This window comes from Oncorhynchus mykiss, chromosome 1, assembly GCF_013265735.2.
Source record: "Oncorhynchus mykiss isolate Arlee chromosome 1, USDA_OmykA_1.1, whole genome shotgun sequence".
NCBI classification, from domain to species: Eukaryota; Metazoa; Chordata; class Actinopteri; order Salmoniformes; family Salmonidae; genus Oncorhynchus; species Oncorhynchus mykiss.
The window spans coordinates 3,820,834-3,847,867 of record NC_048565.1 but is presented as its reverse complement, the minus strand read 5'-3'; the positions used below and the strand labels follow the sequence as shown (position 1 = coordinate 3,847,867).

At 49.9% G+C, this 27,034-nt stretch overlaps 1 protein-coding gene, 1 long non-coding RNA gene and 1 other non-coding gene across 6 annotated transcripts; 1 reads left to right on the top strand and 2 right to left on the bottom strand.

Annotated features, from left to right (window-relative positions):
* Positions 1 to 173: 173 nt before the first annotated feature.
* Positions 174 to 245, bottom strand: trnap-cgg. Its single transcript has one exon. It is a non-coding gene; the product is annotated as a tRNA-Pro (tRNA).
* cep63 (centrosomal protein 63) lies at positions 223 to 22,635 on the top strand. 4 transcript variants are annotated; one of them, XM_036981863.1, is made up of 15 exons: positions 223 to 355; positions 2,027 to 2,113; positions 2,251 to 2,428; positions 7,695 to 7,790; positions 8,342 to 8,437; positions 10,191 to 10,313; positions 11,261 to 11,374; positions 11,672 to 11,851; positions 13,243 to 13,487; positions 14,626 to 14,728; positions 17,278 to 17,475; positions 19,798 to 19,884; positions 20,032 to 20,234; positions 20,362 to 20,734; positions 21,619 to 22,635. In XM_036981863.1, exons 2-15 carry the CDS (start codon positions 2,046 to 2,048, stop codon positions 21,790 to 21,792), a joined length of 2,238 nt encoding a protein of 745 aa, XP_036837758.1. In that variant the 5' UTR covers positions 223 to 355; positions 2,027 to 2,045; the 3' UTR covers positions 21,793 to 22,635. The 4 variants fall into 4 exon arrangements, with proteins under 4 accessions (XP_036837758.1, XP_036837914.1, XP_036837739.1 ...); XM_036981844.1 differs by lacking the exon at positions 223 to 355 and adding an exon at positions 1,364 to 1,497; XM_036982019.1 differs by lacking the exons at positions 223 to 355; positions 21,619 to 22,635 and adding an exon at positions 1,243 to 1,497 and having other exon boundaries at positions 20,345 to 20,549.
* Positions 22,003 to 24,732, bottom strand: LOC118965227. Its single transcript, XR_005052490.1, has 2 exons — positions 24,303 to 24,732; positions 22,003 to 24,268 (listed from the first exon to the last, which is right to left on the bottom strand). It is a non-coding gene; the product is annotated as an uncharacterized LOC118965227 (long non-coding RNA).
* Between the last annotated feature and the right edge of the window lie 2,302 nt (positions 24,733 to 27,034).

Genomic DNA, 27,034 nt, shown 5'->3' with positions numbered 1-27,034 from the left:
TTTTACAAGATATAGATAGGTAACTAACTATACCTTCATTTTAAGATTGATTGGATACCACATATGGCACGGATTGGATACCACAAATGGCACTATTTAAATAACATCCGCAGACGTATTAGTTAACGTCATTTGGATGTAACAAACGTTAAAGTAACAAAAAAAAAAAAACAGGGCTCGTCCGGGATTTGAACCCGGGACCTCTCGCACCCGAAGCGAGAATCATACCCCTAGACCAACGAGCCGCGTGCACTGGCAGGTGACATTTTGACGTTATAAGTGACTACAATACAACAGCAAACCATTATTTTAAACCTGCAATTCCGAGTATATAAAGCATTTCTAAATGCGCCAGGTAATTAGCCAAATTTTACATGTTGCATTGCTTGTTTCAGGATGGGACTAATGTGTTACCGAAACGTTTGCTGGCTAACTAACTAGCTTAGCCAACGTTATCACATACGTTACCGTTAGCTTTACATGCCAGCATAGCTTCAACTCACAACTTGGCTAGCTATCCATCTAGCTACTGTAGCTAGCTAACTATATAGCTATCTAGTTAACTAGCTAGCTAACTAACTATCTAGCTACTGTATCTATCTATCTAGCTACTGTAGCTAGCTCCCTGTCTAGCCAACTAGCTACTGTATCTAGCTAACTATATAGCAACTGTAGCTAGCTAACTATCTAGCTACTGTATCTATCTAACTATCTAGCTACTGTATCTAGCTATCTGTATAGCTACTGTATCTAGCTATCTATCTAGCTACTGTATATAGCTACTGGATCTAGCTATCTAACTATCTAGCTACTGTATCTAGCTAACTATATAGCTACTGTAGCTAGCTAACTATCTAGCTATCTATCTAGCTACTGTATCTATCTAACTATCTAGCTACTGTATCTAGCTACTGTATCTAGCTATCTATGTAGCTAACTATCTAGCTACTTTATCTAGCTACTGTATCTATCTAACTATCTAGCTACTGTATCTAGCTACTGTATCTAGCTATCTATGTAGCTAACTATCTAGCTACTGTATCTAGCTATCTATCTAGCTACTGTATCTAGCTATCTATCTAGCTATTGTAGCTAGCTAACAATCTAGCTAACTATCTAACTACTGTATCTAGCTAACTATCTATCTATCCAGCTACTGTATCTATCTATCTAGCTACTGTATCTAGCTAACTATCTAGCTATTGTATCTAGCTATCTATCTAGCTACTGTATCTAGCTATCTATCTAGCTAACTATCTAGCTACTGTATCTAGCTAACTATCAAGCTTTTGCATCTAGCTACTGTATCTAGCTAACTATCTAGCTAACTCTATCCCAGAATGCCCTGCGGGGGGGGGGAACGGACTGTAAACACAACAGTTGTTATATCCCAGAATGCCCTGCGGGGGGGAACGCACTGTAAACGCAACAGTTGTTATCCAGAGCTCACTAGTAGCCACTAGCTGCTATCTGACGTTACCAGGCCTTGCTATTTCTGTGAGTATCATCATATATTAGTATAATAATCGATTATCTCATGTTTTCACACGTGTAAGTTACAGCAAATTAATCTAATATCCTATATTGACATGAATGTTATGACTACGGATACAACGTTAATAAATTCATAGCTAGTTATTAAGTGTCTCTAGTTTTTTTTGTCGTTAACAGTCAAGCTAGCTAACCAAGTTGCTAGCTCGTTTAGTGGCTAACAAGCGAATGTAATGTTATACTGTCCTTGACTTACTTTAGTTAGCTAACGTTAACTAGTATAAACAACAAACAAACAAAAAACTGCATTGTCTGGCAAGCTAGCTAGCTGACAGTCAATACATTTAGATACAATCTGGTTGGCTAACAAGTTTGTTGATAAGCTGGCGTAGTGGCCTGCATGATCAAAACACTGCAGACAGTACTGATGATGGACTGCTAACTGATAGCTATCTAACTGTCGCTCGTGTAAGTGAATTTCAAAGTAGCTTCCCAGTCCTAATCACGAGTCATACATTCATTGTTTTATTTACAGGGACCATGTAGCTAAGTGGATGCCGGTTAGAAGCCAATTACTAGAGATGGATGCCTTTTTGGGATCTCTGCAAGACCATGACGTGAGGTGAGACCAGATACGAGCAGCTACCTTTAGTTCTAATAGGAGTAACAATGCATTGGAAGATATCTATGTTGTTGTTGTTTTTTTTAAGACCTCAAGCGTTTCAGAAAATAAATGTTGTCCTGCTCCGCCCTTCCCAGCTCTGTCCTCACGTCCTGTGAGCCCGAGCTGCAGGAGCTGATGAGACAAATAGACATCATGGTGAACCATAAGAGGACGGAGTGGGAGGCAGAGATCCATGCCATGGAGCTGCGTCTGCACAGCGGAGAAGAGGAGCTCCTCTCAGCCAGAAACCTCATAGACCAAAGGAACTCAGAGGTACGGTTGTGCATAGATATTATTGTTGTTGTTATTGTTGTTATTGTAAGATTTGTATTTATTTTCTAACAATACAAAACACATACAAACATTATGCAAAGGCGGACAACGAGCATCACCCATCTCCAGACTCCCCCTGCTCACACCCCCATCTCCAGACTCCCCCTGCTCACACCCCCATCCCCAGACTCCCCCTGGTCACACCCCCATCCCCAGACTCCCCCTGGTCACACCCCCATCCCCAGACTCCCCCTGGTCACACCCCGATCCCCAGACTCCCCCTGCTCACACCCCCATCCCCAGACTCCCCCTGCTCACACCCCCATCCCCAGACTCCCCCTGCTCACACCCCCATCCCCAGACTCCCCCTGCTCACACCCCCATCCCCAGACTCCCCCTGCTCACACCCCCATCCCCAGACTCCCCCTGGTCACACCCCCATCCCCAGACTCCCCCTGGTCACACCCCCATCCCCAGACTCCCCCTGGTCACACCCCCATCCCCAGACTCCCCCTGCTCACACCCCCATCCCCAGACTCCCCCTGGTCACACCCCCATCCCCAGACTCCCCCTGGTCACACCCCCATCCCCAGACTCCCCCTGGTCACACCCCCATCCCCAGACTCCCCCTGGTCACACCCCCATCCCCAGACTCCCCCTGGTCACACCCCCATCCCCAGACTCCCCCTGGTCACACCCCCATCCCCAGACTCCCCCTGCTTCCACCCCCATCCCCAGACTCCCCCTGCTCCCACCCCCATCCCCAGACTCCCCCTGGTCACACCCCCACCCCCAGACTCCCCCTGGTCACACCCCCATCCCCAGACTCCCCCTGGTCACACCCCCATCTCCAGACTCCCCCTGCTCACACCCCCATCCCCAGACTCCCCCTGCTCACACCCCCATCCCCAGACTCCCCCTGGTCACACCCCCATCTCCAGACTCCCCCTGCTCACACCCCCATCTCCAGACTCCCCCTGCTCACACCCCCATCCCCAGACTCCCCCTGCTCACACCCCCATCCCCAGACTCCCCCTGCTCACACCCCCATCTCCAGACTCCCCCTGCTCACACCCCCATCTCCAGACTCCCCCTGCTCACACCCCCATCTCCAGACTCCCCCTGCTCACACCCCCATCCCCAGACTCCCCCTGGTCACACCCCCATCTCCAGACTCCCCCTGGTCACACCCCCATCTCCAGACTCCCCCTGCTCACACCCCCATCCCCAGACTCCCCCTGCTCACACCCCCATCCCCAGACTCCCCCTGCTCACACCCCCATCTCCAGACTCCCCCTGCTCACACCCCCATCTCCAGACTCCCCCTGCTCACACCCCCATCTCCAGACTCCCCCTGCTCACACCCCCATCTCCAGACTCCCCCTGCTCACACCCCCATCTCCAGACTCCCCCTGCTCACACCCCCATCTCCAGACTCCCCCTGCTCACACCCCCATCTCCAGACTCCCCCTGCTCACACCCCCATCTCCAGACTCCCCCTGCTCACACCCCCATCTCCAGACTCCCCCTGCTCACACCCCCATCTCCAGACTCCCCCTGCTCACACCCCCATCTCCAGACTCCCCCTGCTCACACCCCCATCTCCAGACTCCCCCTGCTCACACCCCCATCTCCAGACTCCCCCTGCTCACACCCCCATCTCCAGACTCCCCCTGCTCACACCCCCATCTCCAGACTCCCCCTGCTCACACCCCCATCTCCAGACTCCCCTTGCTCACACCCCCATCTCCAGACTCCCCCTGCTCACACCCCCATCCCCAGACTCCCCCTGCTCACACCCCCATCCCCAGACTCCCCCTGCTCACACCCCCATCTCCAGACTCCCCCTGCTCACACCCCCATCTCCAGACTCCCCCTGCTCACACCCCCATCTCCAGACTCCCCCTGCTCACACCCCCATCTCCAGACTCCCCCTGCTCACACCCCCATCTCCAGACTCCCCCTGCTCACACCCCCATCTCCAGACTCCCCCTGCTCACACCCCCATCTCCAGACTCCCCCTGCTCACACCCCCATCTCCAGACTCCCCCTGCTCACACCCCCATCTCCAGACTCCCCCTGCTCACACCCCCATCTCCAGACTCCCCCTGCTCACACCCCCATCTCCAGACTCCCCCTGCTCACACCCCCATCTCCAGACTCCCCCTGCTCACACCCCCATCTCCAGACTCCCCTTGCTCACACCCCCATCTCCAGACTCCCCCTGCTCACACCCCCATCTCCAGACTCCCCCTGCTCACACCCCCATCTCCAGACTCCCCCTGCTCACACCCCCATCTCCAGACTCCCCCTGCTCACACCCCCATCCCCAGACTCCCCCTGCTCACACCCCCATCCCCAGACTCCCCCTGCTCACACCCCCATCCCCAGACTCCCCCTGCTCACACCCCCATCCCCAGACTCCCCCTGCTCACACCCCCATCCCCAGACTCCCCCTGCTCACACCCCCATCCCCAGACTCCCCCTGCTCACACCCCCATCCCCAGACTCCCCCTGCTCACACCCCCATCCCCAGACTCCCCCTGGTCACACCCCCATCCCCAGACTCCCCCTGGTCACACCCCCATCCCCAGACTCCCCCTGCTCACACCCCCATCCCCAGACTCCCCCTGGTCACACCCCCATCCCCAGACTCCCCCTGGTCACACCCCCATCCCCAGACTCCCCCTGGTCACACCCCCATCCCCAGACTCCCCCTGGTCACACCCCCATCCCCAGACTCCCCCTGGTCACACCCCCATCCCCAGACTCCCCCTGGTCACACCCCCATCCCCAGACTCCCCCTGGTCACACCCCCATCCCCAGACTCCCCCTGGTCACACCCCCATCCCCAGACTCCCCCTGCTCCCACCCCCATCCCCAGACTCCCCCTGGTCACACCCCCATCCCCAGACTCCCCCTGGTCACACCCCCATCCCCAGACTCCCCCTGGTCACACCCCCATCCCCAGACTCCCCCTGGTCACACCCCCATCTCCAGACTCCCCCTGCTCACACCCCCATCCCCAGACTCCCCCTGCTCACACCCCCATCCCCAGACTCCCCCTGGTCACACCCCCATCTCCAGACTCCCCCTGCTCACACCCCCATCTCCAGACTCCCCCTGCTCACACCCCCATCCCCAGACTCCCCCTGCTCACACCCCCATCCCCAGACTCCCCCTGCTCACACCCCCATCCCCAGACTCCCCCTGCTCACACCCCCATCTCCAGACTCCCCCTGCTCACACCCCCATCTCCAGACTCCCCCTGCTCACACCCCCATCCCCAGACTCCCCCTGGTCACACCCCCATCTCCAGACTCCCCCTGGTCACACCCCCATCTCCAGACTCCCCCTGCTCACACCCCCATCTCCAGACTCCCCCTGCTCACACCCCCATCCCCAGACTCCCCCTGCTCACACCCCCATCCCCAGACTCCCCCTGCTCACACCCCCATCCCCAGACTCCCCCTGCTCACACCCCCATCTCCAGACTCCCCCTGCTCACACCCCCATCTCCAGACTCCCCCTGCTCACACCCCCATCTCCAGACTCCCCCTGCTCACACCCCCATCTCCAGACTCCCCCTGCTCACACCCCCATCTCCAGACTCCCCCTGCTCACACCCCCATCCCCAGACTCCCCCTGCTCACACCCCCATCTCCAGACTCCCCCTGCTCACACCCCCATCTCCAGACTCCCCCTGCTCACACCCCCATCCCCAGACTCCCCCTGCTCACACCCCCATCTCCAGACTCCCCCTGGTCACACCCCCATCCCCAGACTCCCCCTGGTCACACCCCCATCCCCAGACTCCCCCTGGTCACACCCCCATCCCCAGACTCCCCCTGCTCCCACCCCCATCCCCAGACTCCCCCTGCTCACACCCCCATCCCCAGACTCCCCCTGGTCACACCCCCATCCCCAGACTCCCCCTGGTCACACCCCCATCTCCAGACTCCCCCTGCTCACACCCCCATCCCCAGACTCCCCCTGCTCACACCCCCATCCCCAGACTCCCCCTGGTCACACCCCCATCTCCAGACTCCCCCTGCTCACACCCCCATCCCCAGACTCCCCCTGCTCACACCCCCATCCCCAGACTCCCCCTGCTCACACCCCCATCTCCAGACTCCCCCTGCTCACACCCCCATCTCCAGACTCCCCCTGCTCACACCCCCATCTCCAGACTCCCCCTGCTCACACCCCCATCTCCAGACTCCCCCTGCTCACACCCCCATCCCCAGACTCCCCCTGCTCACACCCCCATCCCCAGACTCCCCCTGCTCACACCCCCATCCCCAGACTCCCCCTGGTCACACCCCCATCCCCAGACTCCCCCTGGTCACACCCCCATCCCCAGACTCCCCCTGGTCACACCCCCATCCCCAGACTCCCCCTGGTCACACCCCCATCCCCAGACTCCCCCTGGTCACACCCCCATCCCCAGACTCCCCCTGCTCCCACCCCCATCCCCAGACTCCCCCTGCTCCCACCCCCATCCCCAGACTCCCCCTGGTCACACCCCCATCCCCAGACTCCCCCTGGTCACACCCCCATCCCCAGACTCCCCCTGGTCACACCCCCATCCCCAGACTCCCCCTGCTTACACCCCCATCTCCAGACTCCCCCTGCTCACACCCCCAGAGCACCTATTGGTAGATGGGCAAAAATTAAAAACAAAGCAGACATTGAATATCCCTTTGTGGTTGAATCTGTGTTTGAAATTCACTGCTGGACTGAGGGACCTTACAGATAATTGTATGTGTGGGGTACAGAGATGAGGGACCTTACAGATAATTGTAGGTGTGGGGTACAGAGATGAGGGACCTTACAGATAATTGTATGTGTGGGGTACAGAGATGAGGTAGTCATTCAAAAATCATGTTGAACACTATTATTGCACACAGAGTGAGTCCATGCAACTTATTATGTGACTCGTTAAGCACATTTTTACTCCTGAACTTATTTAGGCTTGACATAAACAAAGGGGTTGAATACTTAACGACTCAAGACATTTCAACTTTGCATTTTTTATTATTTTGTAAAATAAAAAAAATAAATACACATAATTCCACTTTGACATTATTGGGTATTGTGTGTAGATCAGTTACAACATCTTAATTTAATCTATTTTAAATTCAGGCTGTAACACAACAAAATGTGGGGAAAAGTCAAGGGGTTTGAATACTTTCTGAAGGCAGTATATATAATTTCTGTTTTAACTCCTGATGTCTCACTCCTTGCCTTTTATACCCTGTGGAAGATGTACAAAGTGACAGTGGCTATAGTTTCACTGTTAGACCTGCAGAACACTGGCTGTCGGTTGTTGAAAGTGGTAGTGGGGAAAGAGCTGATGCAGGTGAACTAGACTGAGTGGCTATGTGGAAGTAGAATTGCAAAACTCCTCTTAACTTTCCCCAAATTCTCCAGTTTTCTAGAAATCCTGTTTTAGAAGATTATTGGAATAAGCAAAACAATAAAATACATTGGAATCCTTCAACCAGGATTTCTGGAAAACCTGCAAATTCGAGGAAAGTTAGATTTTTTTGCAGCCTTATGTGCGAGGCAAGCTTTTCTGCTGCATGTAAACGTGAGCGTTCAGCTTTCCGTCAGTCTCCGTCAACTTAAGGTGTGGGGCCTAAAACTGAGCTTGAATGCTAATCTCCCAGAAGAAACACCCTAATGGAATGAACTGCGACGGCTGTCATGTTGTCGGTGAGAAACTTACACTAGAGATGGGCGCGATACAGCAAGACGCAACATTGGAACAATTCTGTGACTACTACAAGTTTGGTGTAATTTAACATGCATTGCTGCACGACAGTGTTTGTTCCTAAAGTGTGTTTTGTAGCTGTGAATGCAGCCTGCCTACCAGGTTCTCTTGACACGAGCCTGTTTATCTTCCCACAGGTTGGGTTGCTCCGCAAGCAGCTAAATGAGGTCCAGACAGGGAAGCAAGAGCTGGTCGTTAAATATGAGGAACAACTGCAGCGTGTCAAAGATGAGGTACGTTAGTGAGCGTTTTAGTGCAACGCAAAGACGGTGGCGGTCTGTCCGTTAGTCTGTCTACCTATCTGTCGGTCAGTCTGTCTACCCATCTGTCAGTCTGTCTGTCAGTCTGTCCGTCAGTCTGTCTACCTATCTGTCAGTCTGTCCGTCAGTCTGTCTACCTATCTGTCAGTCTGTCTGCCTATCTGTCAGTCTGTCCGTCAGTCTGTCTACCTATCTTTCAGTCTGTCTGCCTATCTGTCAGTCTGTTCGTCAGTCTGTCCGTCAGTCTGTCAACCTATCTGTCTGTCCGTCAGTCTGTCTACCTATCTGTCTGTCCGTCTGTCTACCTGTCTGTCAACCTATCTGTCAGTCTGTCCGTCAGTCTGTCAACCTATCTGTCTGTCCGTCAGTCTGTCTACCCATCTGTCAGTCTGTCTGTCAGTCTGTCCGTCAGTCTGTCTACCTATCTGTCAGTCTGTCCGTCAGTCTGTCTACCTATCTGTCTGTCCGTCTGTCTACCTGTCTGTCAACCTATCTGTCTGTCTGTCAGTCTGTCAACCTATCTGTCTGTCTGTCAGTCTGTCAACCTATCTGTCTGTCCGTCAGTCTGTCTACCCATCTGTCAGTCTGTCTGTCAGTCTGTCCGTCAGTCTGTCTACCTATCTGTCAGTCTGTCCGTCAGTCTGTCTACCTATCTGTCTGTCCGTCTGTCTACCTGTCTGTCAACCTATCTGTCAGTCTGTCCGTCAGTCTGTCCGTCAGTCTGTCTGTCTGTCCGTCAGTCTGTCAACCTATCTGTCTGTCCGTCAGTCTGTCAACCTATCTGTCTGTCCGTCAGTCTGTCTACCCATCTGTCAGTCTGTCTGTCAGTCTGTCCGTCAGTCTGTCTACCTATCTGTCAGTCTGTCCGTCAGTCTGTCTACCTATCTGTCTGTCCGTCTGTCTACCTGTCTGTCAACCTATCTGTCAGTCTGTCAGTCAGTCTGTCTGTCAGTCTGTCAGTCTGTCCGTCAGTCTGTCAGTCTGTCCGTCAGTCTGTCAGTCTGTCCGTCAGTCTGTCAGTCTGTCAGTCAGTCTGTCAGTCTGTCAGTCTGTCCGTCAGTCTGTCAGTCTGTCCGTCAGTCTGTCTGTCTGTCCGTCAGTCTGTCAACCTATCTGTCTGTCCGTCAGTCTGTCTACCTGTCTGTCTGTCCGTCTGTCTACCTATTTGTCAGTATGTCCGTCAGTCTGTCCGTCTGTCTGTCCGTCTACCTATCTGTCAGTCTGTCCGTCAGGTAGACAGACAAACAGACAGACTATCTGTCAGTCTGTCCGTCAGTCTGTCTGTCCGTATGTCTACCTATCTGTCAGTCTGTCCATCAGTCTGTCCATCAGTCTGTCCATCAGTCTGTCCATCAGTCTGTCCATCAGTCTGTCCATCAGTCTGTCTGTCTGTCTGTCTGTCTGTCTGCCTATCTGTCAGTCTGTATGTCTACCTATCTGTCAGTCTGTCCATCAATCTGTCTGTCTGTCTGTCTGTCTGTCTGTCCATCAGTCTGTCTGTCTGTCTGTCTGTCTGTCTGTCTGTCTGTCTGTCTGTCTGTCTGTCTGTCTATCTGTCCATCTGTCTTTACTCTAGATTAGAGAACCAATAATAGCCATTTTCCGTATGCTCAAGGTGCTTACATAGTAGGGGTGAAACCCAGTCTAGTCCAATGTGTACAGAGAGCTGCATGAATCAAGCCACACCATTCCCATGTCTCCTCTCTCTCTCCCTCCCTCCCTCCAGTTGTCTAAGCTAAAGCACAGCTACCAGAAGCTTCAGAGTAAACAGCTGAAGGAGTCTCGTGAAGGAGCCAAGAGCCGAGAGGAGGACCGGACAGAGGTGACCCGCCTCAATGGAAAGATAGAGGTACGGCCTGGTTCTTTTCTCAGAAGCTATGGACCAGTGTTCTCGGTGCTCCTGGACACCTCCTGATGTCCAGGATGTAGAGTACAGTATGTAGATATTTTGTCAGAGAAGGAGTGATCATCAGTTTGACCTTCTTTTAAGATCCTAACGAATAACATTATATTGGACAAGAAGGACCTGATCCTAGATCAGCGCTACTTTGAGGTGCATATTGCCCCGGATGTGCCTTTTGGCGCCCTCTGCTGTTCCCTAGCTGTGTGTTCATCCCTGACCTCTGTGTTGTGTTGACCTCTGACCTCTGTGTTGTGTTCATCCCTGACCTCTGTGTTGTGTTGACCTCTGTGTTGTGTTCATCCCTGACCTCTGTGTTGTGTTCATCCCTGACCTCTGTGTTGTGTTCATCCCTGACCTCTGTGTTGTGTTCATCCCTGACCTCTGTGTTGTGTTCATCCCTGACCTCTGTGTTGTGTTCATCCCTGACCTCTGTGTTGTGTTCATCCCTGACCTCTGTGTTGTGTTCATCCCTGACCTCTGTGTTGTGTTCATCCCTGACCTCTGTGTTGTGTTCATCCCTGACCTCTGTGTTGTGTTCATCCCTGACCTCTGTGTTGTGTTCATCCCTGACCTCTGTGTTGTGTTGACCCCTGACCTCTGTGTTGTGTTCATCCCTGACCTCTGTGTTGTGTTCATCCCTGACCTCTGTGTTGTGTTGACCCCTGACCTCTGTGTTGTGTTCATCCCTGACCTCTGTGTTGTGGTGTTCATCCCTGACCTCTGTGTTGTTTTTGACCCCTGACCTCCGTGTTGTGTTGTTCACCCCTGACCTCTGTGTTGTGTTGTTCACCCCTGACCTCTGTGTTGTGTTGTTCACCCCTGACCTTTGTGTTGTGTTGACCCCTGACCTCTGTGTTGTTATTGACCCCTGACCTCCGTGTTGTGTTCATCAGGAGTTCCGTCAGAGGTCAGCGGAGTGGGAGAACCAGAGGATGCAGTACCAGAAGCAGGTGTCGTCCTTGGAGACCCAGAGGAAGGGTCTGGCAGAGCAGTTCACTAATATGAAGGTAACTTAGCAACCAGGGACTTTACGATTTACTATATGTTGTGTTGTACAAAAAAATGTACAGATAGTTTTACATCACAATTTACAGGGTCGTGACCTTGAAGCTGATTCCCCTCTAATCTTCTATCATCACCTGTCTCATCGAGAGATGTACTTTTATTCTACATATTTTAACACTGAAGACTACTGTTGACATTAGAATTTAGGAGCCTTAAGACTTTATAGAAAAATGACCCCCCCCACCCCACTTTCAAAATATCCTGAAATGAGCTACACTCTGCTGTACCTCGTCTTCCAGTCCCAGGGTGCAGCGTGGCTACAGGACCCAGGAGGAGGGCGTGCCGGGCAGGCAGATCTGCAGAGGCTGAGGGGTCAGTTGGAGAGGGCCCAGGATACACTGCACTCCCAGGAACTGGAGCTGGAACGACTCAGACACCTCCAGGAGCAGCTGAGGGGAGAGCCCAGGAGGGGACAGCATGTAGGAGCCTGGAGGGAGGGAGGGAGGGAGGGAGGGAGGGAGGGGGAACCCGGTGCCTGTTGGCAGACCTGAGACGGACCGTTTTCTTGAAATAGACAGTCAGTGCCAGCCAGGTGCAGGTCTCTGTGATTGATGTTGTAACACAGTTGATGTTACAGTCAGGAACAGACGACGAGGTGAGACAGTGGTGTGAAATGCACGGTTGTTGTAAACCAAAGACACTGCAGATTGGTGTGAATGAAAAATAACATGGTATTATACCATAACTTATAGACTGATTCATAGACCTGCTTATAGACTGGCTTATAGACTGATTCATAAACCTGCCTATAGACTGGCTTATAGACTGATTCATAGACTGGCTTATAGACTGGCTTATAGACTGTGGGTTTGGTGTTGTAGACTGGTTCATAGACTGGCTTATAGACTGTGTGTTTAGTGTTGTAGACTGGTTCATAGACTGGCAAATAGACAGTGAGTTTGGTGTTGTAGACTGGTTCATAGACTGGCTTATAGACTGTGGGTTTAGTGTTGTAGACTGGTTCATAGACTGGCTTATAGACTGTGGGTTTGGTGTTGTAGACTGGTTCATAGACTGGCTTATAGACTGTGGGTTTGGTGTTGTAGACTGGTTCATAGACTGGCGTATAGACTGATTCATAAACCTGCTTATAGACTGGTTTATAGACTGTGGGTTTGGTGTTGTAGACTGGCTTATAGACAGTGGGTTTGGTGTTGTAGAATGGTTCATAGACTGGCTTATAGACAGTGGGTTTTGTTGTTATAGACTGATTCATAGACTGGCTTATAGACTGTGGGTTTTGTTGTTATAGACTGATTCATAGACGGTGGGTTTTGTTGTTGTAGACTGATTCATAGACTGTGGGTTTAGTGTTGTAGACTGGTTCATAGACTGGCGTATAGACTTATTCATAGACCTGCTTATAGACTGGCTTATAGACTGGCTTATAGACTGTAGGTTTGGTGTTGTAGACTGGTTCATAGACCTGCTTATAGACTGGCTTATTGACTGTAGGTTTGGTGTTGTAGACTGGTTCATAGACTGGCGTATAGAGTGATTCATAGACCTGCTTATAGACTGGCTTATAGACTGTTGGTTTGGTGTTGTAGACTGGTTCATAGACTGGCTTATAGACAGTGGGTTTGGTGTTGTAGACTGGTTCATAGACTGGCGTATAGACTGATTCATAGACCTGCTTATAGACTGGCTTATAGACTGTGGGTTTGGTTTTGTAGACTGGTTCATAGACCTGCTTATAGACTGTGGGTTTTGTTGTTGTAGACTGGTTCATAGACTGGCAAATAGACAGTGGGTTTTGGTGTTGTAGACTGATTCATAGACTGTGGGTTCACTCTGCTCCCCCCTGCAGGTGCTGACAGAGGAGAAGGAGGGGCAGAAGCAGCAGTTCTGTAATGACCTGTCCAAGCTGACCAGGGCCCTGCAGGCTAAAGAAGAAGTCATCCAGTCTCTAGAGGAGTGTCTAGGAGCCCAGGGGAGAGGTGGCTCAGGACTACAGCTCCTCAGACAGGACCTAGAGAAGACTACCACCAAGCTACACTCTGCCCAGGCCTGTGAGGTCCACCTGAAGACTGAACTGGCCAGACTCAGAGACAGGTGATCTGACTGACTGACTGGTTGACTGTGACTAAATGACTGACTGGTTGGTTGACTGACTGGCTGTCTGGCTGACTGTGACTAAATGACTGACTGGTCGGCTGACTGTGTGCCTGGTTGGTTGACTGACTGGCTGGTTGGTTGGTTGACTGACTGGCTGGTTGGTTGACTGTCTGACTGGTTGGTTGACTGACTGGCTTGTTGGTTGACTGTCTGACTGGTTGTCTGGTTAACTGTATGACTAAATTGTTGACTGGCTGACTGACTGACCGACTGACTGACTGTCTGATTGGCTGACTGTCTGATTGGCTGACTGTCTGATTGGCTGACTGTCTGACTGTCTGATTGTCTGACTGATTGACTGGTTGGCTGACTGTCTGATTGGCTGACTGTCTGATTGGCTGACTGGTTGACTGACTGTCTGATTGGCTGACTGTCTGATTGGCTGACTGATTGACTGATTGGCTGACTGTCTGATTGTCTGACTGTCTGACTGATTGACTGGTTGGCTGACTGTCTGATTGGCTGACTGGTTGGCTGACTGGCTGACTGATTGACTGGTTGGTTGACTGACTGGCTTGTTGGTTGACTGTCTGACTGGTTGTCTGGTTAACTGTATGACTAAATTGTTGACTGGCTGACTGACTGTCTGATTGGCTGACTGTCTGATTGGCTGACTGGCTGACTGACTGGTTGGCTGACTGGCTGATTGGCTGACTGACTGTCTGACTGTCTGATTGGCTGACTGATTGACTGCGCCATGTCACACTGTCTCCCACTTCATGTTTAAATTGTCTGAATAAAGTCTAGGAGCACCACGTGTGAATTGAGTTCATTTAACAACAACAACGAGATGTCGTCTTTCATTTTACAGTTGTGTTGAATTAATTGTGTTAAGGTTGAAAAGTTTACATAACGAATTGTGAAAGAATATTCCAACTAAGCGTTGTTGAATTGTGGGTCCTCTGTTTTATCGTGTAGTCAATCTGCATCCATCTGTGTCACAGTTTGGTTGATGAAGGAACAAAATCTGCTTTGTCGTCATACTGCAGCCCGGTATCAGTTTATATGCATCACAATTTAATGTTTTTACAAAAAAAACTATGTGCCCATAGTGAAACATGTCTTCTCTCCTCAGACTGGAGACTATGAGCAGACAGAGAGGAGAGTTGGTCACGAGAGAAACGGAGCTAAAGCATATCAAGGAAGAGAGGAGTCGCTCTGTGACTGAGGTGAAACGGGTAAGTGGCAGTGACCAGGGTCCCACAGTAAGTGGCAGTGAGCAGGGTCCCACAGTAAGTGGCAGTGACCAGGGTCCCACAGTAAGTGGCATGGACCAGGGTCCCACAGTGGGGTCAGAGGAGTCGCTCTGTAACTGAGGTGAAACGGGTAAGTGGCAGTGACCAGGGTCCCACAGTAAGTGGCAGTGACCAGGGTCCCACAGTAAGTGGCAGTGACCAGGGTCCCACAGTAAGTGGCAGGGACCAGGGTCCCACAGTAAGTGGCAGGGACCAGGGTCCCACAGTAAGTGGCAGTGACCAGGGTCCCACAGTAAGTGGCAGTGACCAGGGTCCCACAGTAAGTGGCAGTGACCAGGGTCCCACAGTAAGTGGCAGTGACCAGGGTCCCACAGTAAGTGGCATGGACCAGGGTCCCACAGTAAGTGGCATGGACCAGGGTCCCACAGTAAGTGGAAGTGACCAGGGTCCCACAGTAAGTGGCAGTGACCAGGGTCCCACAGTAAGTGGCAGTGACCAGGGTCCCACAGTAAGTGGCATGGACCAGGGTCCCACAGTAAGTGGCATGGACCAGGGTCCCACAGTAAGTGGCAGTGACCAGGGTCCCACAGTACGTGGCAGTGACCAGGGTCCCACAGTAAGTGGCAGTGACCAGGGTCCCACAGTAAGTGGCATGGAACAGGGTCCCACAGTAAGTGGCATGGACCAGGGTCCCACAGTGGGGTCAGAGGAGTCGCTCTGTAACTGAGGTGAAACGAGTAATGCCGAGCGTACACTACATGACTTTCAAAATACTAACATCGCTGAGCCTCTCACATGAAACTTTCCTGTAGTTTTTTTGTCTTGCCAACATAGTGGTGCGTATACTGCATGATGTAGCAGAGACTGAGGTTCACACACTACAAGATTCTTCACTTTGGTCGGGAGGATTCTCCATTCCACCATTCTCCAAGTTAACCTTAACCCTCCTGACCATCCAGACACCTTCTAACCCTCCTGACCAACCAGACACCTCCTAACCCTCACACACTACAAGATTCTTCACTTTGGTCGGGAGAATTCTCCATTCCACCATTCTCCAAGTTAACCTTAACCCTCCTGACCATCCAGACACCTTCTAACCCTCCTGACCAACCAGACACCTCCTAACCCTCACACACTACAAGATTCTTCACTTTGGTCGGGAGAATTCTCCATTCCACCATTCTCCAAGTTAACCTTAACCCTCCTGACCATCCAGACACCTTCTAACCCTCCTGACCAACCAGACACCTCCTAACCCTCACACACTACAAGATTCTTCACTTTGGTCGGGAGAATTCTCCATTCCACCATTCTCCAAGTTAACCTTAACCCTCCTGACCATCCAGACACCTTCTAACCCTCCTGACCAACCAGACACCTCCTAACCCTCACACACTACAAGATTCTTCACTTTGGTCGGGAGGATTCTTCATGCCACCACGCTGTCTCTCTAAAACAATGATGTGATTACATTGTTAACGTAGCTACAACGAGCTGTGATAAAAAGCAGCCTCATAAATGTTTTCAGTCAGACATTCACTCTTTGCCATACGGAGTGTAAATATCTAGTCCCAATACATTTTTGAATTGAGTAACATTGCTTGTGAACTTCAGAGTTGTGACGATTTGACTCTTTGGTTTTTAAAGACGAGTACAAACGCATACCAGTAGTAGTCCTGGCTCCTGCTCCAGAGTCTACACCTTCTGGGAGTCGTGATACAACGTCATCATCGCAATGGCTGATCGCTGTTCTCAACACTTGTCGTTGTACATCGCACACTACAAGAGCATTGTTCCGTGCTGAAGCTCCACCGGACAAACTCAACCCTGTTCCGTGCTGAAGCCCGACCAGACAAACTCAACCCTGTTCTGTGCTGAAGCCCGACCAGACAAACTCAACCCTGTTCTGTGCTGAAGCCCGACCAGACAAACTCAACCCTGTTCTGTGCTGAAGCCCGACCAGACAAACTCAACCCTGTTCTGTGCTGAAGCCCGACCAGACAAACTCAACCCTGTTCCGTGCTGAATCCCGACCAGACAAACTCAACCCTGTTCTGTGCTGAAGCCCGACAAGACAAACTCAACCCTGTTCCGTGCTGAAGCCCGACCAGACAAACTCAACCCTGTTCTGTGCTGAAGCCCGACCAGACAAACTCAACCCTGTTCCGTGCTGAAGCCCGACCAGACAAACTCAACCCTGTTCTGTGCTGAAGCCCGACCAGACAAACTCAACCCTGTTCCGTGCTGAAGCCCGACCAGACAAACTCAACCCTGTTCCGTGCTGAAGGTCCACCAGACAAACTCAACCCTGTTCCGCGCTGAAGCCCGTCCAGACAGGAGTATTAAAACATATTTACCTGTACTTAGCCTCTGTCGAAGCTTTTAATAACATTATCTTAAGTCACGATTCGTCCAGTTGTAGCATGCGGCGGTCGTTTTCAGTGGTTGGCCAATAGATGGGAAATACCAGGATGTTTAATGAGCACATAACGACAGGACAGTCCTATTTACATTCCGTTCTCTTATAGCTGCGTGAGGAGCTGGCGAGGGCGGAGCAGACGCGCTGCTGGGAGGTGGAGGGCATGAGGAAGGAGGTGTCCCAGATGACCAATGAACTGCACCAGCGTGACATCACCATCGCCACCCTCAGTGGCTCCGCCTCCAGCGTGGAGCGCCAGCTAAGTGGCGAGGTGGAGAGGGCAGAGCGCCGGGCGGCTGAGCTCAAGGTGAGGTCCACCAGGGTGAAAGGAGTCTTAAAGGAAATATTGTATACAATTACAACAAATAATATCACTCCTCTTAAACGGTCTACCAAGGGGGGGCTGTCTGAGCTGAGGATGATGTTAAAGAGTTTTAGTATAGCCAATTGGAATTTGTGGTCTGTATATTTGATCATTTCATTGAGGATACCATCAACACCACAGGCCTTTCTGGGTTGGAGGGTTTTTATTTTGTCCTGTAGCTCATTCAAGGTAATTGGAGAATCCAGTGGGTTCTGGTCGTCTTTAATAGTGGATTCTAAGATCTGTATTTGATCATGTATATGTTTTTGCTCTTTATTCTTTGTTATAGAGCCAAAAAGATTGGAGAAGTGGTTTACCCATACATCTCCATTTTGGATAGATAATTCTTCATGTTGTTGTTTGTTTAGCGTTTTCCAATTTTCCCAGAAGTGGTTAGAGTCTATGGATTCTTCAATTACATTTAGCTGATTTCTGACGTGCTGTTCCTTCTTTTCCCGTAGTGTATTTCTGTGTTGTTTTAGTGATTCACCATAGTGAAGGCGTAGACTCAGGTTTTCCGGGTCTCTATGTTTTTGGTTGGATTTCTTAGATTTTTTGCATTCTTCATCAAACCATTTGTCATTGTTGTTAATTTTCTTCGGTTTTCTATTTGAGATTTTTAGATTTGATAGGGAAGCTGAGAGGTCAAATACACTGTTAAGATGTTCTACTGCCAAGTTTACACCTTCACTATTACAGTGGAACGTTTTACCCAGGAAATTGTCTAGAAGGGATTGAATTTGTTGTTGCCTAATTGTTTTTTGGTAGGTTTCCAAACTGCATTCCTTCCATCTATAGCATTTCTTAATGTTACTCAGTTCCTTTGGCTTTGATGCCTCGTGATTGGGTATTGCTCTGTTCAAGTAGACTGTGATTTTGCTGTCATCTGATAGGGGTGTCAGTGGGCTGACTGTGAACGCTCTGAGAGACTCTGGGTTGAGGTCAGTGATAAAGTAGTCTACAGTACTACTGCCAAGAGATGAGCTATAGGTGCCTGTGGATAGAAATCCGCTTGTTTTATTTTTGCCAATTTGAACCGCTCACTTGTTGTTTGTGTGGATTTTATAATGTCATATGTTTTCCCCCCAACACCTCTTTCCATCAATTTGTATAGCAGACCCTCATGCCAAATTGAGTCAAAAGCTTTTTTTTAAATCTCTTTCTTTCCATTTCGCTTTCCACACAGACCAGCTCCTTCGCCTGTCACTCATGGAACTCATTTGTTGTTGCTCGACCAAGAGACTACTTGCGGTCATTCTGCATGGTCAATGCAGCACATGCAACAATCCACAGGCGTTGTATAATATTAGTTTGTCTTTTCTTAGCAAGTTTTAGCTAAATCGTGTTAGCCGTTAATGCTAATCGCTAGTTAGCTGGCTAGCTAGCTAATTTATTTATTTATTTCACCTTTATTTAACCAGGTAGGCAAGTTGAGAACAAGTTCTCATTTACAACTGCGACCTGGCCAAGATAAAGCAAAGCAGTTCGACACAAACAACAACACAGAGTTAGTTACACATGGAGTAAAACAAACATACAGGCAATAATACAGTAGAAAAATAAGTGTTTATACAATGTATGCAAATGAGGTGAGAAGGGAGGTAAAGGCAAAAAAAGGCCATGGTGGCGAAGTAAATACAATATAGCAAGTAAAACACTGGAATGGTAGATTTGCAGTGGAAGAATGTGCAAAGTTGAGATAGAAATAATGGAGTGCAAAGGAGCAAAATAAATAAATAAATACAGTAGGGGAAGAGGTAGCTGTTTGGGCTAAATTATAGATGGGCTATGTACAGGTGCAGTAATCTGTGAGCTAATGAATGTATTGAGTTAGCTAAATCATGTTAGCCGCTAATGCTAATCTCAAGTTAGCTGGCTAGCTAGCTAATAAATGTACTAGAGTTAGAAGGCTAGCTAATACAGCTTTGCCCGTATCGTGCAGGCACGTGGCAGTGTGAAAATGATTTCAAACGAGTGCCAGGAAATGGATGGAAATGCAGGAAATAATTTGAGGTTGAAGTTGAATTGAACAGTGTAAACCAATCAGAATAGAGAAAGACCCATTTGAAAATCACTTAGAATATATGTGTTGCTAACCTGAGGTAATACACTACTCATAAATCACACTTAGAAATGTTAGTAAAAAATGTTTTATTTTTTAAATACCATCCAAAATATGAAGAATTAAAATACTGTGATATGATATTTTGGCCATATCGCCAAGCCCTACTTATACCAGTGGCTCTGTTACTCTATCACATCCAGGTGACTCAGGTGCAGCTGGAAACTCTGAAGATTGAGAACCAACATCTGAATGATCTGCTGGAGAGAGTGGAGTCGAGGTCAACTATGGTCTGGACTGATTTATACTTCTTTGGAATGTTGTCCAAATCTACTGTATATGTCCCCTTTAGTCCTAGTATATCTTTCATTATCTTTCAATATCTTTCTTGCCCTCTTTTTCAATCTCTCTCCTTCACTCCCCCCCCCCCCCTACAGAAAGGGGACCCCTGCCTGGCCTCTCTGAGAGAGAGCTATGTATCGTCTCTGAGTAGCTTGGAGCAGGAGAACAGGCAGATGAGACAGGAGTTGGCGGAGGTGAGAGCTCGTCTGGAGGCCTCTACACAAACCTGGCAGGACAAGCTAGACAGATCCCTGCTACACAACCAGTCCAGGGCCGGTCCACGACAAGCACAAGATGGGTAGGCTACAGTAGACAGACAAAACACACACACACTGCAGTCTCACTCAGGTCACACAAAGCCTGGTGAATTATGCTTTGTGTTCTCCGCTAATGTTTAGTGAATCTCAGTGTTGATCCTGCTGTAGGAGTGAAGAGGAACTGCAACAGAGACACAGAGAGGAGATCTTAGCCATGGAGGCCAGGATGCAGGAGAACACCTCGCACTACGAAGAGGAGATCCAGCGTCTCCTCCAACAGCTAGAGGCCCTCTCCTCCTCCTCCCCTCACAGACACCACGTACAGACCCTGGACCACAGGCCCGTCTCAGCCTCCTCTTCCTCCTCCTCCTCCTCGTCCTGTAGAGAAAGCAGACTAGCCCGGGGGACAGCCTCAGCCCTCGTCTGTGTTCCTAATGGACCTGCACCTCTACCTGTCTCTGCACCTGGTGGTGCTGAGGGCCAGTTGTCCAATTCAGAGGAGGCTCTACACCTGCAGGCCAGTCAAGACATACTGAACATGGTGAGGCTACATGTCAGTGACGATTTAGATACACTCACTCTGCCAGACTCATGTGGTTACTATATACAGCTGCTCTGTTAAGAAACATGTTAGTCATTTAGCAGACACTCTTATCCAGAGACACTTACAGACTTCCTCGGTGAAGCTGCTGTAAGAAAAGACAAGTGCAGTTGTTAAGCGACTAGAGGACTAATGTTAAGCGACTAGGAGACTAATGTTAAGCGACTAGGAGACTAGCGTTAAGCGACTAGGAGACTAATGTTAAGCGACTAGGAGACTAACGTTAAGCGACTAGGAGACTAACGTTGAGCGACTAGGAGACTAACTTTGAGCGACTAGGAGACTAACGTTGAGCGACTAGGAGGCTAGCGTTGAGCGACTAGGAGGCTAGCGTTGAGCGACTAGGAGGCTAGCGTTGAGCGACTAGGAGGCTAGCGTTGAGCGACTAGGAGGCTAACGTTGAGCGACTAGGAGGCTAACGTTGAGCGACTAGGAGGCTAGCGTTGAGCGACTAGGAGGCTAGCGTTGAGCGACTAGGAGGCTAGCGTTGAGCGACTAGGAGGCTAGCGTTGAGCGACTAGGAGGCTAGCGTTGAGCGACTAGGAGGCTATAATTATTTCAGCATAAGGCCTTTCTGGGGACCAGTCTCCTTTTCAGTCTTCAGTTAGTACGGCAATATAATACTGTGTCTAGGGTTTCAAATCACTAACTTTCTCCAAATTCACAGAATTCCCAGTTGGAGGATTTCCTGCTTATTCCCTCCAGATTCCTGGAATCTTCCAGCCGTGATTTCAAATTATTATTATTATTTTTTTAAATGGTAATTTGAGGAAAGTTAGCGGAATTGCGCAACCTTATAGTGTCTAATACCTCCTGTTCTCCAGGAGCGCTGTGTGGCTTCCCCTGCTGGCTCGGTGGCTTCCCGGTACCTGGAGGAGGAGAACCTGCGCTCCCAGGAGCTGCTCCAGAGACTAGATGCTCACATCCAGGGCATGAGACAGGACAATGTCAGGACTGTTTCTAAATACCTGGGCCATCCAGACACCTCCCAACCTTAACCTTCCTGACCATTCAGACACCTCCCAACCTTAACCTTCCTGACCATCCAGACGCCTCCCAACCTTAACCTTCCTGACCATCCAGACACCTCCCAACCTTAACCTTCCTGACCATCCAGACACCTCCCAACCTTAACCCTCCTCACCATCCAGACACCTCCCAACCTTAACCCTCCTGACCATCCAGACACCTCCCAACCTTAACCTTCCTGACCATCCAGACACCTCCCAACCTTAACCTTCCTGACCATCCAGACGCCTCCCAACCTTAACCCTCCTGACCATCCAGACACCTCCCAACCTTAACCCTCCTCACCATCCAGTCACCTCCCAACCTTAACCCTCCTGACCATCCAGACACCTCCCAACCTTAACCCTCCTGACCATCCAGACACCTCCTAACCTTAACCCTCCTGACCAACCAGACACCTCCTAACCTTAACCCTCCTGACCAACCAGACACCTCCTGACCATCCAGACACCTCCCAACTTTAACCCTCCTGACACCTCCTAACCCTCCTGACCATCCAGACACCTCCCAACCTTAACCCTCCTGACACCTCCTAACCCTCCTGACCACCCAGACACCTCCCAACCCTCATGACCATCCAGACACCTCCTAACCTTAACCCTCCTGACCAACCAGACACCTCCTAACCCTCCTGACCATCCAGACACCTCCCAACCCTAACCCTCCTGACCATCCAGACACCTCCCAAACTTAACCCTCCTCACCATCCAGACACCTCCCAACCTTAACCCTCCTGACCATCCAGACACCTCCTAACCCTCCTGACCATCCAGACACCTCCTAACCTTAACCCTCCTGACCAACCAGACACCTCCTAACCCTCCTGACCATCCATACACCTCCCAAACTTAACCCTCCTGACCAACCAGACACCTCCTAACCTAACCCTCCTGACCAACCAGACACCTCCTAACCCCCCTGACCATCCAGACACCTCCTAACCCTCCTGACCATCCAGACACCTCCTAACCTTAACCCTCCTGACCAACCAGACACCTCCTAACCCTCCTGACCATCCAGACACCTCCTGACCATCCAGACACCTCCTAACCCTCCTGACCATCCAGACACCTCCCAACCTTAACCCTCCTGACCATCCAGACACCTCCTAACCATCCTGACCATCCAGACTCCTCCTAACCTTAACCCTCATGACCAACCAGACACCTCCTAACCTTATCCCTCCTGACCATCCAGACTCCTCCTAACCTACCTGACCATCCAGACACCTCCTAACCCTCCTGACCATCCAGACACCTCCTAACCCTCCTGACCATCCAGACACCTCCTAACCATCCTGACCATCCAGACTCCTCCTAACCCTCCTGACCATCCAGACATCTCCTAACCTTAACCCTCCTGACCATCCAGACACCTCCTAACCCTCCTGACCATCCAGACACCTCCTAACCCTCCTGACCATCCAGACACCTCCTAACCATCCTGACCATCCAGACTCCTCCTAACCCTCCTGACCATCCAGACATCTCCTAACCTTAACCCTCCTGACCATCCAGACACCTCCTAACCCTCCTGACCATCCAGACACCTCCTAACCCTCCTGACCATCCAGACTCCTCCTGACCTTAACCCTCCTGACCATCCAGACACCTCCTAACCATCCTGACCATCCAGACTCCTCCTAACCATCCTGACCATCCAGACTCCTCCTAACCTTAACCCTCATGACCAACCAGACACCTCCTAACCCTCCTGACCATCCAGACTCCTCCAAACCCTCCTGACCATCCAGACACCTCCTAACCTTAACCCTCCTGACCATCCAGACACCTCCTAACCATCCTGACCATCCAGACTCCTCCTAACCTTAACCCTCATGACCAACCAGATACCTCCTAACCCTCCTGACCATCCAGACACCTCCTAACCCTCCTGACCATCCAGACTCCTCCTGACCTTAACCCTCCTAACCTTCCTGACCATCCAGACACCTCCTAACACTCCTGTTCATCCAGACTCCTCCTGACCTTAACCCTCCTGACCATCCAGACTCCTCCTAACCCTCCTGACCATCCAGACATCTCCTAACCTTAACCCTCCTGACCATCCAGACACCTCCTAACCCTCCTGACCATCCAGACACCTCCTAACCCTCCTGACCATCCAGACTCCTCCTGACCTTAACCCTCCTGACCATCCAGACACCTCCTAACCATCCTGACCATCCAGACTCCTCCTAACCATCCTGACCATCCAGACTCCTCCTAACCTTAACCCTCATGACCAACCAGACACCTCCTAACCCTCCTGACCATCCAGACTCCTCCAAACCCTCCTGACCATCCAGACACCTCCTAACCTTAACCCTCCTGACCATCCAGACACCTCCTAACCCTCCTGACCATCCAGACTCCTCCTGACCTTAACCCTCCTAACCTTCCTGACCATCCAGACACCTCCTAACACTCCTGTTCATCCAGACTCCTCCTGACCTTAACCCTCCTGACCATCCAGACACCTCCTAACCCTCCTGTCCATCCAGACTCCTCCTGACCGTAACCTTAACTGAAAATAGCTGACCAGACAGACAGCTCACCTCTGGAGTCGTCACCAGATATGTGCCACTGACCGACCGTACTGACCGACCGACCACCAGGTTTCTCTAGTTCTAGGAGTATTAGTGAGGCAGTTCTCTGGCTTTGTGTGTCTCTTCAGACGGACCTTTTGGAAAGATACACTGTAAATGTGACCGGTGACAGTTTGTTGGAGAGTTCACGTGTGTGATTTAGTCCAGGGTAGTTTAGGTGTGTCTCTGAACCCACTGACTGAAATCTACAGTGTCGTCGTGTGAGTTAGCGCCTCTGTAAAGCACTTTAGAAACATATTGTATTGCTAAGCCGAGGTAGTGGTGCTTAGATTCGTCCTTGACAATCTCCTTCCTTATGTACCCGTTTCAACGTCTGTTTTTCTGGATGTGGAATGTGTTTTTGGCGGTGCTGTAGCAGTCATTGTTTTTATTGACAGTTTGCCTCCTGTGATATCATCCATATAAACCCAAGATGGAATGTAACTATGTTTGTAAACATAGAAATATATATATATTTTTATTTTTAAATATTCAAAACCTCATTCTTCAATGGCTCAGATGCTGTCCTCATTTGTTGACGAGAACATGGTACATCTTCTCTCAGTCAGCAGTGTGTGGGCGGGGTCTCTCTCCTCAGGGTTAAGGTGTGACTGCATCCCTCCCTGAGAGAGAGGGAATAAAAAATAATCTGTTAGTGCCAGAAAATCTGTCATCCTCTCTGTGATTCTGTGACGGTTCCACAAGGTCCCAGCCCATCTCTCAATAGAGGGTTAACATGGTAGAACGAACGGAGGGAGGGAGGGAGGGAGGGGTGTCCTTGGCTCTCGACCCTTTCCCACAACACACACAAAAAAAGGCCCATAGCACTCTGGTTAAAAGTAGTGCACTATATGGGGAAATAGGGTGCAATTTAGGATGTACCCAGGTGTTTGTGGGAATGAAATAAAGACAAAATATTAATATACCAAATAAATGTAAAATGTTTTGAGGAATGTATTGTTATGTGTTTTCTGTTCCATCCTTTTTGTGGATTAGGGACGTGTGTGTTAAGGAAATATGTATCGCTTCAGTCTTCATTCTAGAAGTTTTTCATATTGGTATTTAGTAACCGTGGTTACTGGGGCTGTCGTCAGGCCCAACAAACTGGAGAGTGGAACTTGGCAGAGCAAACCTCTTGCTAGCTACTCTCTATGCTGAAGCAGAGGAGAGCGAGGGCTTACGTCCCAAATTGCACCCTATTCACTATTTTAGTGTCGTAGGGTCAAAAGTAGTGCCCTATATAGGGAATAGGGTTCCATGTTGGACGAACACAGGGGTTTTAACGGATGAGGATTCTTTCAAGGGGCCTGGAGTAAGGGAAGAATTAGCTAAGCCTAATTTTACCACCTGCCTACGGATTTCTGGTTAAGATACACAACAGATAAAGACGCAGATCACAGTAGTTCCATGACCTAGCTACCTAAGGAAGAATATGATAAAGCTTCAACGTGACTAAAGATGCAATAGAACGAGCCTGCATGCCGGTATGTTTCTGCTCTCTTGTCATTGACAGACAGACAGTCATTCATTGCCATGCCAAGCTGTCCATAAGGAGTTGGCAAGGGAACAAAAACAGACAGGCTCTCAGGCTACAATAGAGCAAATAGTACATAAAGTTTGAATGAACAAACTGTTTTGTTGTGTTAGCGCTAGCTGGGGTACTACGGACTGGGACAGTGTTCTTGCTGTACAACAATAAGCAGCAAGTCATTGGACCGCAGGAAGCTGAACTGAACTGCTGTTCTGAAAGCCACCAGCAGAGGGCGCTGTTACATTGAACTCATGCCGGTCAGGATTTACCAGGGAAGAGCAATGCCGTTGCATATGATGACCGACGGCTACATATGGTTTGCCTGCTGTATCTACACATGATGTCGACGGGGTCATTTGAAGCTACAGGTTTCCCTGGTAACATCAGCTTTCCTGCCGTTTTCAAGTCTCTGCCGTCATTGGTCTCTGCTCCCAGTTTCTAACGGCGTTACTGAGTGACTGTCGTTGCATCACAGATTCCTTTTTTCCTCATTGACTTCCATTGTTTTTTTGTGGGTTGAAATTTCAAAAATGTTTAAATGGCTTATTTGCTTAGACATTTAAGGCCAGATTTTGACTGGAAGTAAGTAGACTCCACACTGATTTTAAAGAATGTTTTAAAAAGTTTTAGTTTATAAAAAAAAAGTTTTAGTTTTTTACTTTAGTCTATGTCAAATCAACTTATGACAAGTCTAAATCGGGCCCATAAAGTACAGTCCTGGTAAATGTTACTGCACACAACCTGGCTTTGCTTCTCATACCATACCATAGCTGTTTCTGGACTGCTGCCTCGGTCATAGCTGAGATTCCTGACGTCAATGAAGTCTGGAACATATTTGTGTTCTAGTGAGTCCATTTCTCAGTCAGGATGAGAATGAGTCCGGTAAAACACTCTCCTCCTCTCACAGCTGTTTGTAACATCGTGAGGTCTGAACAGACACAGACTACAGACACAGATTACACAGTTGATCAGTTGAGTTTACTGACAACTGGATAAGAAAATGTTCCTTTTGTTTGGGCTATAAATAACCCAACCACTCATCAAATCAAAATCTAATTTTATTGGTCACGTGTGCATATTTATCAGATGTTAT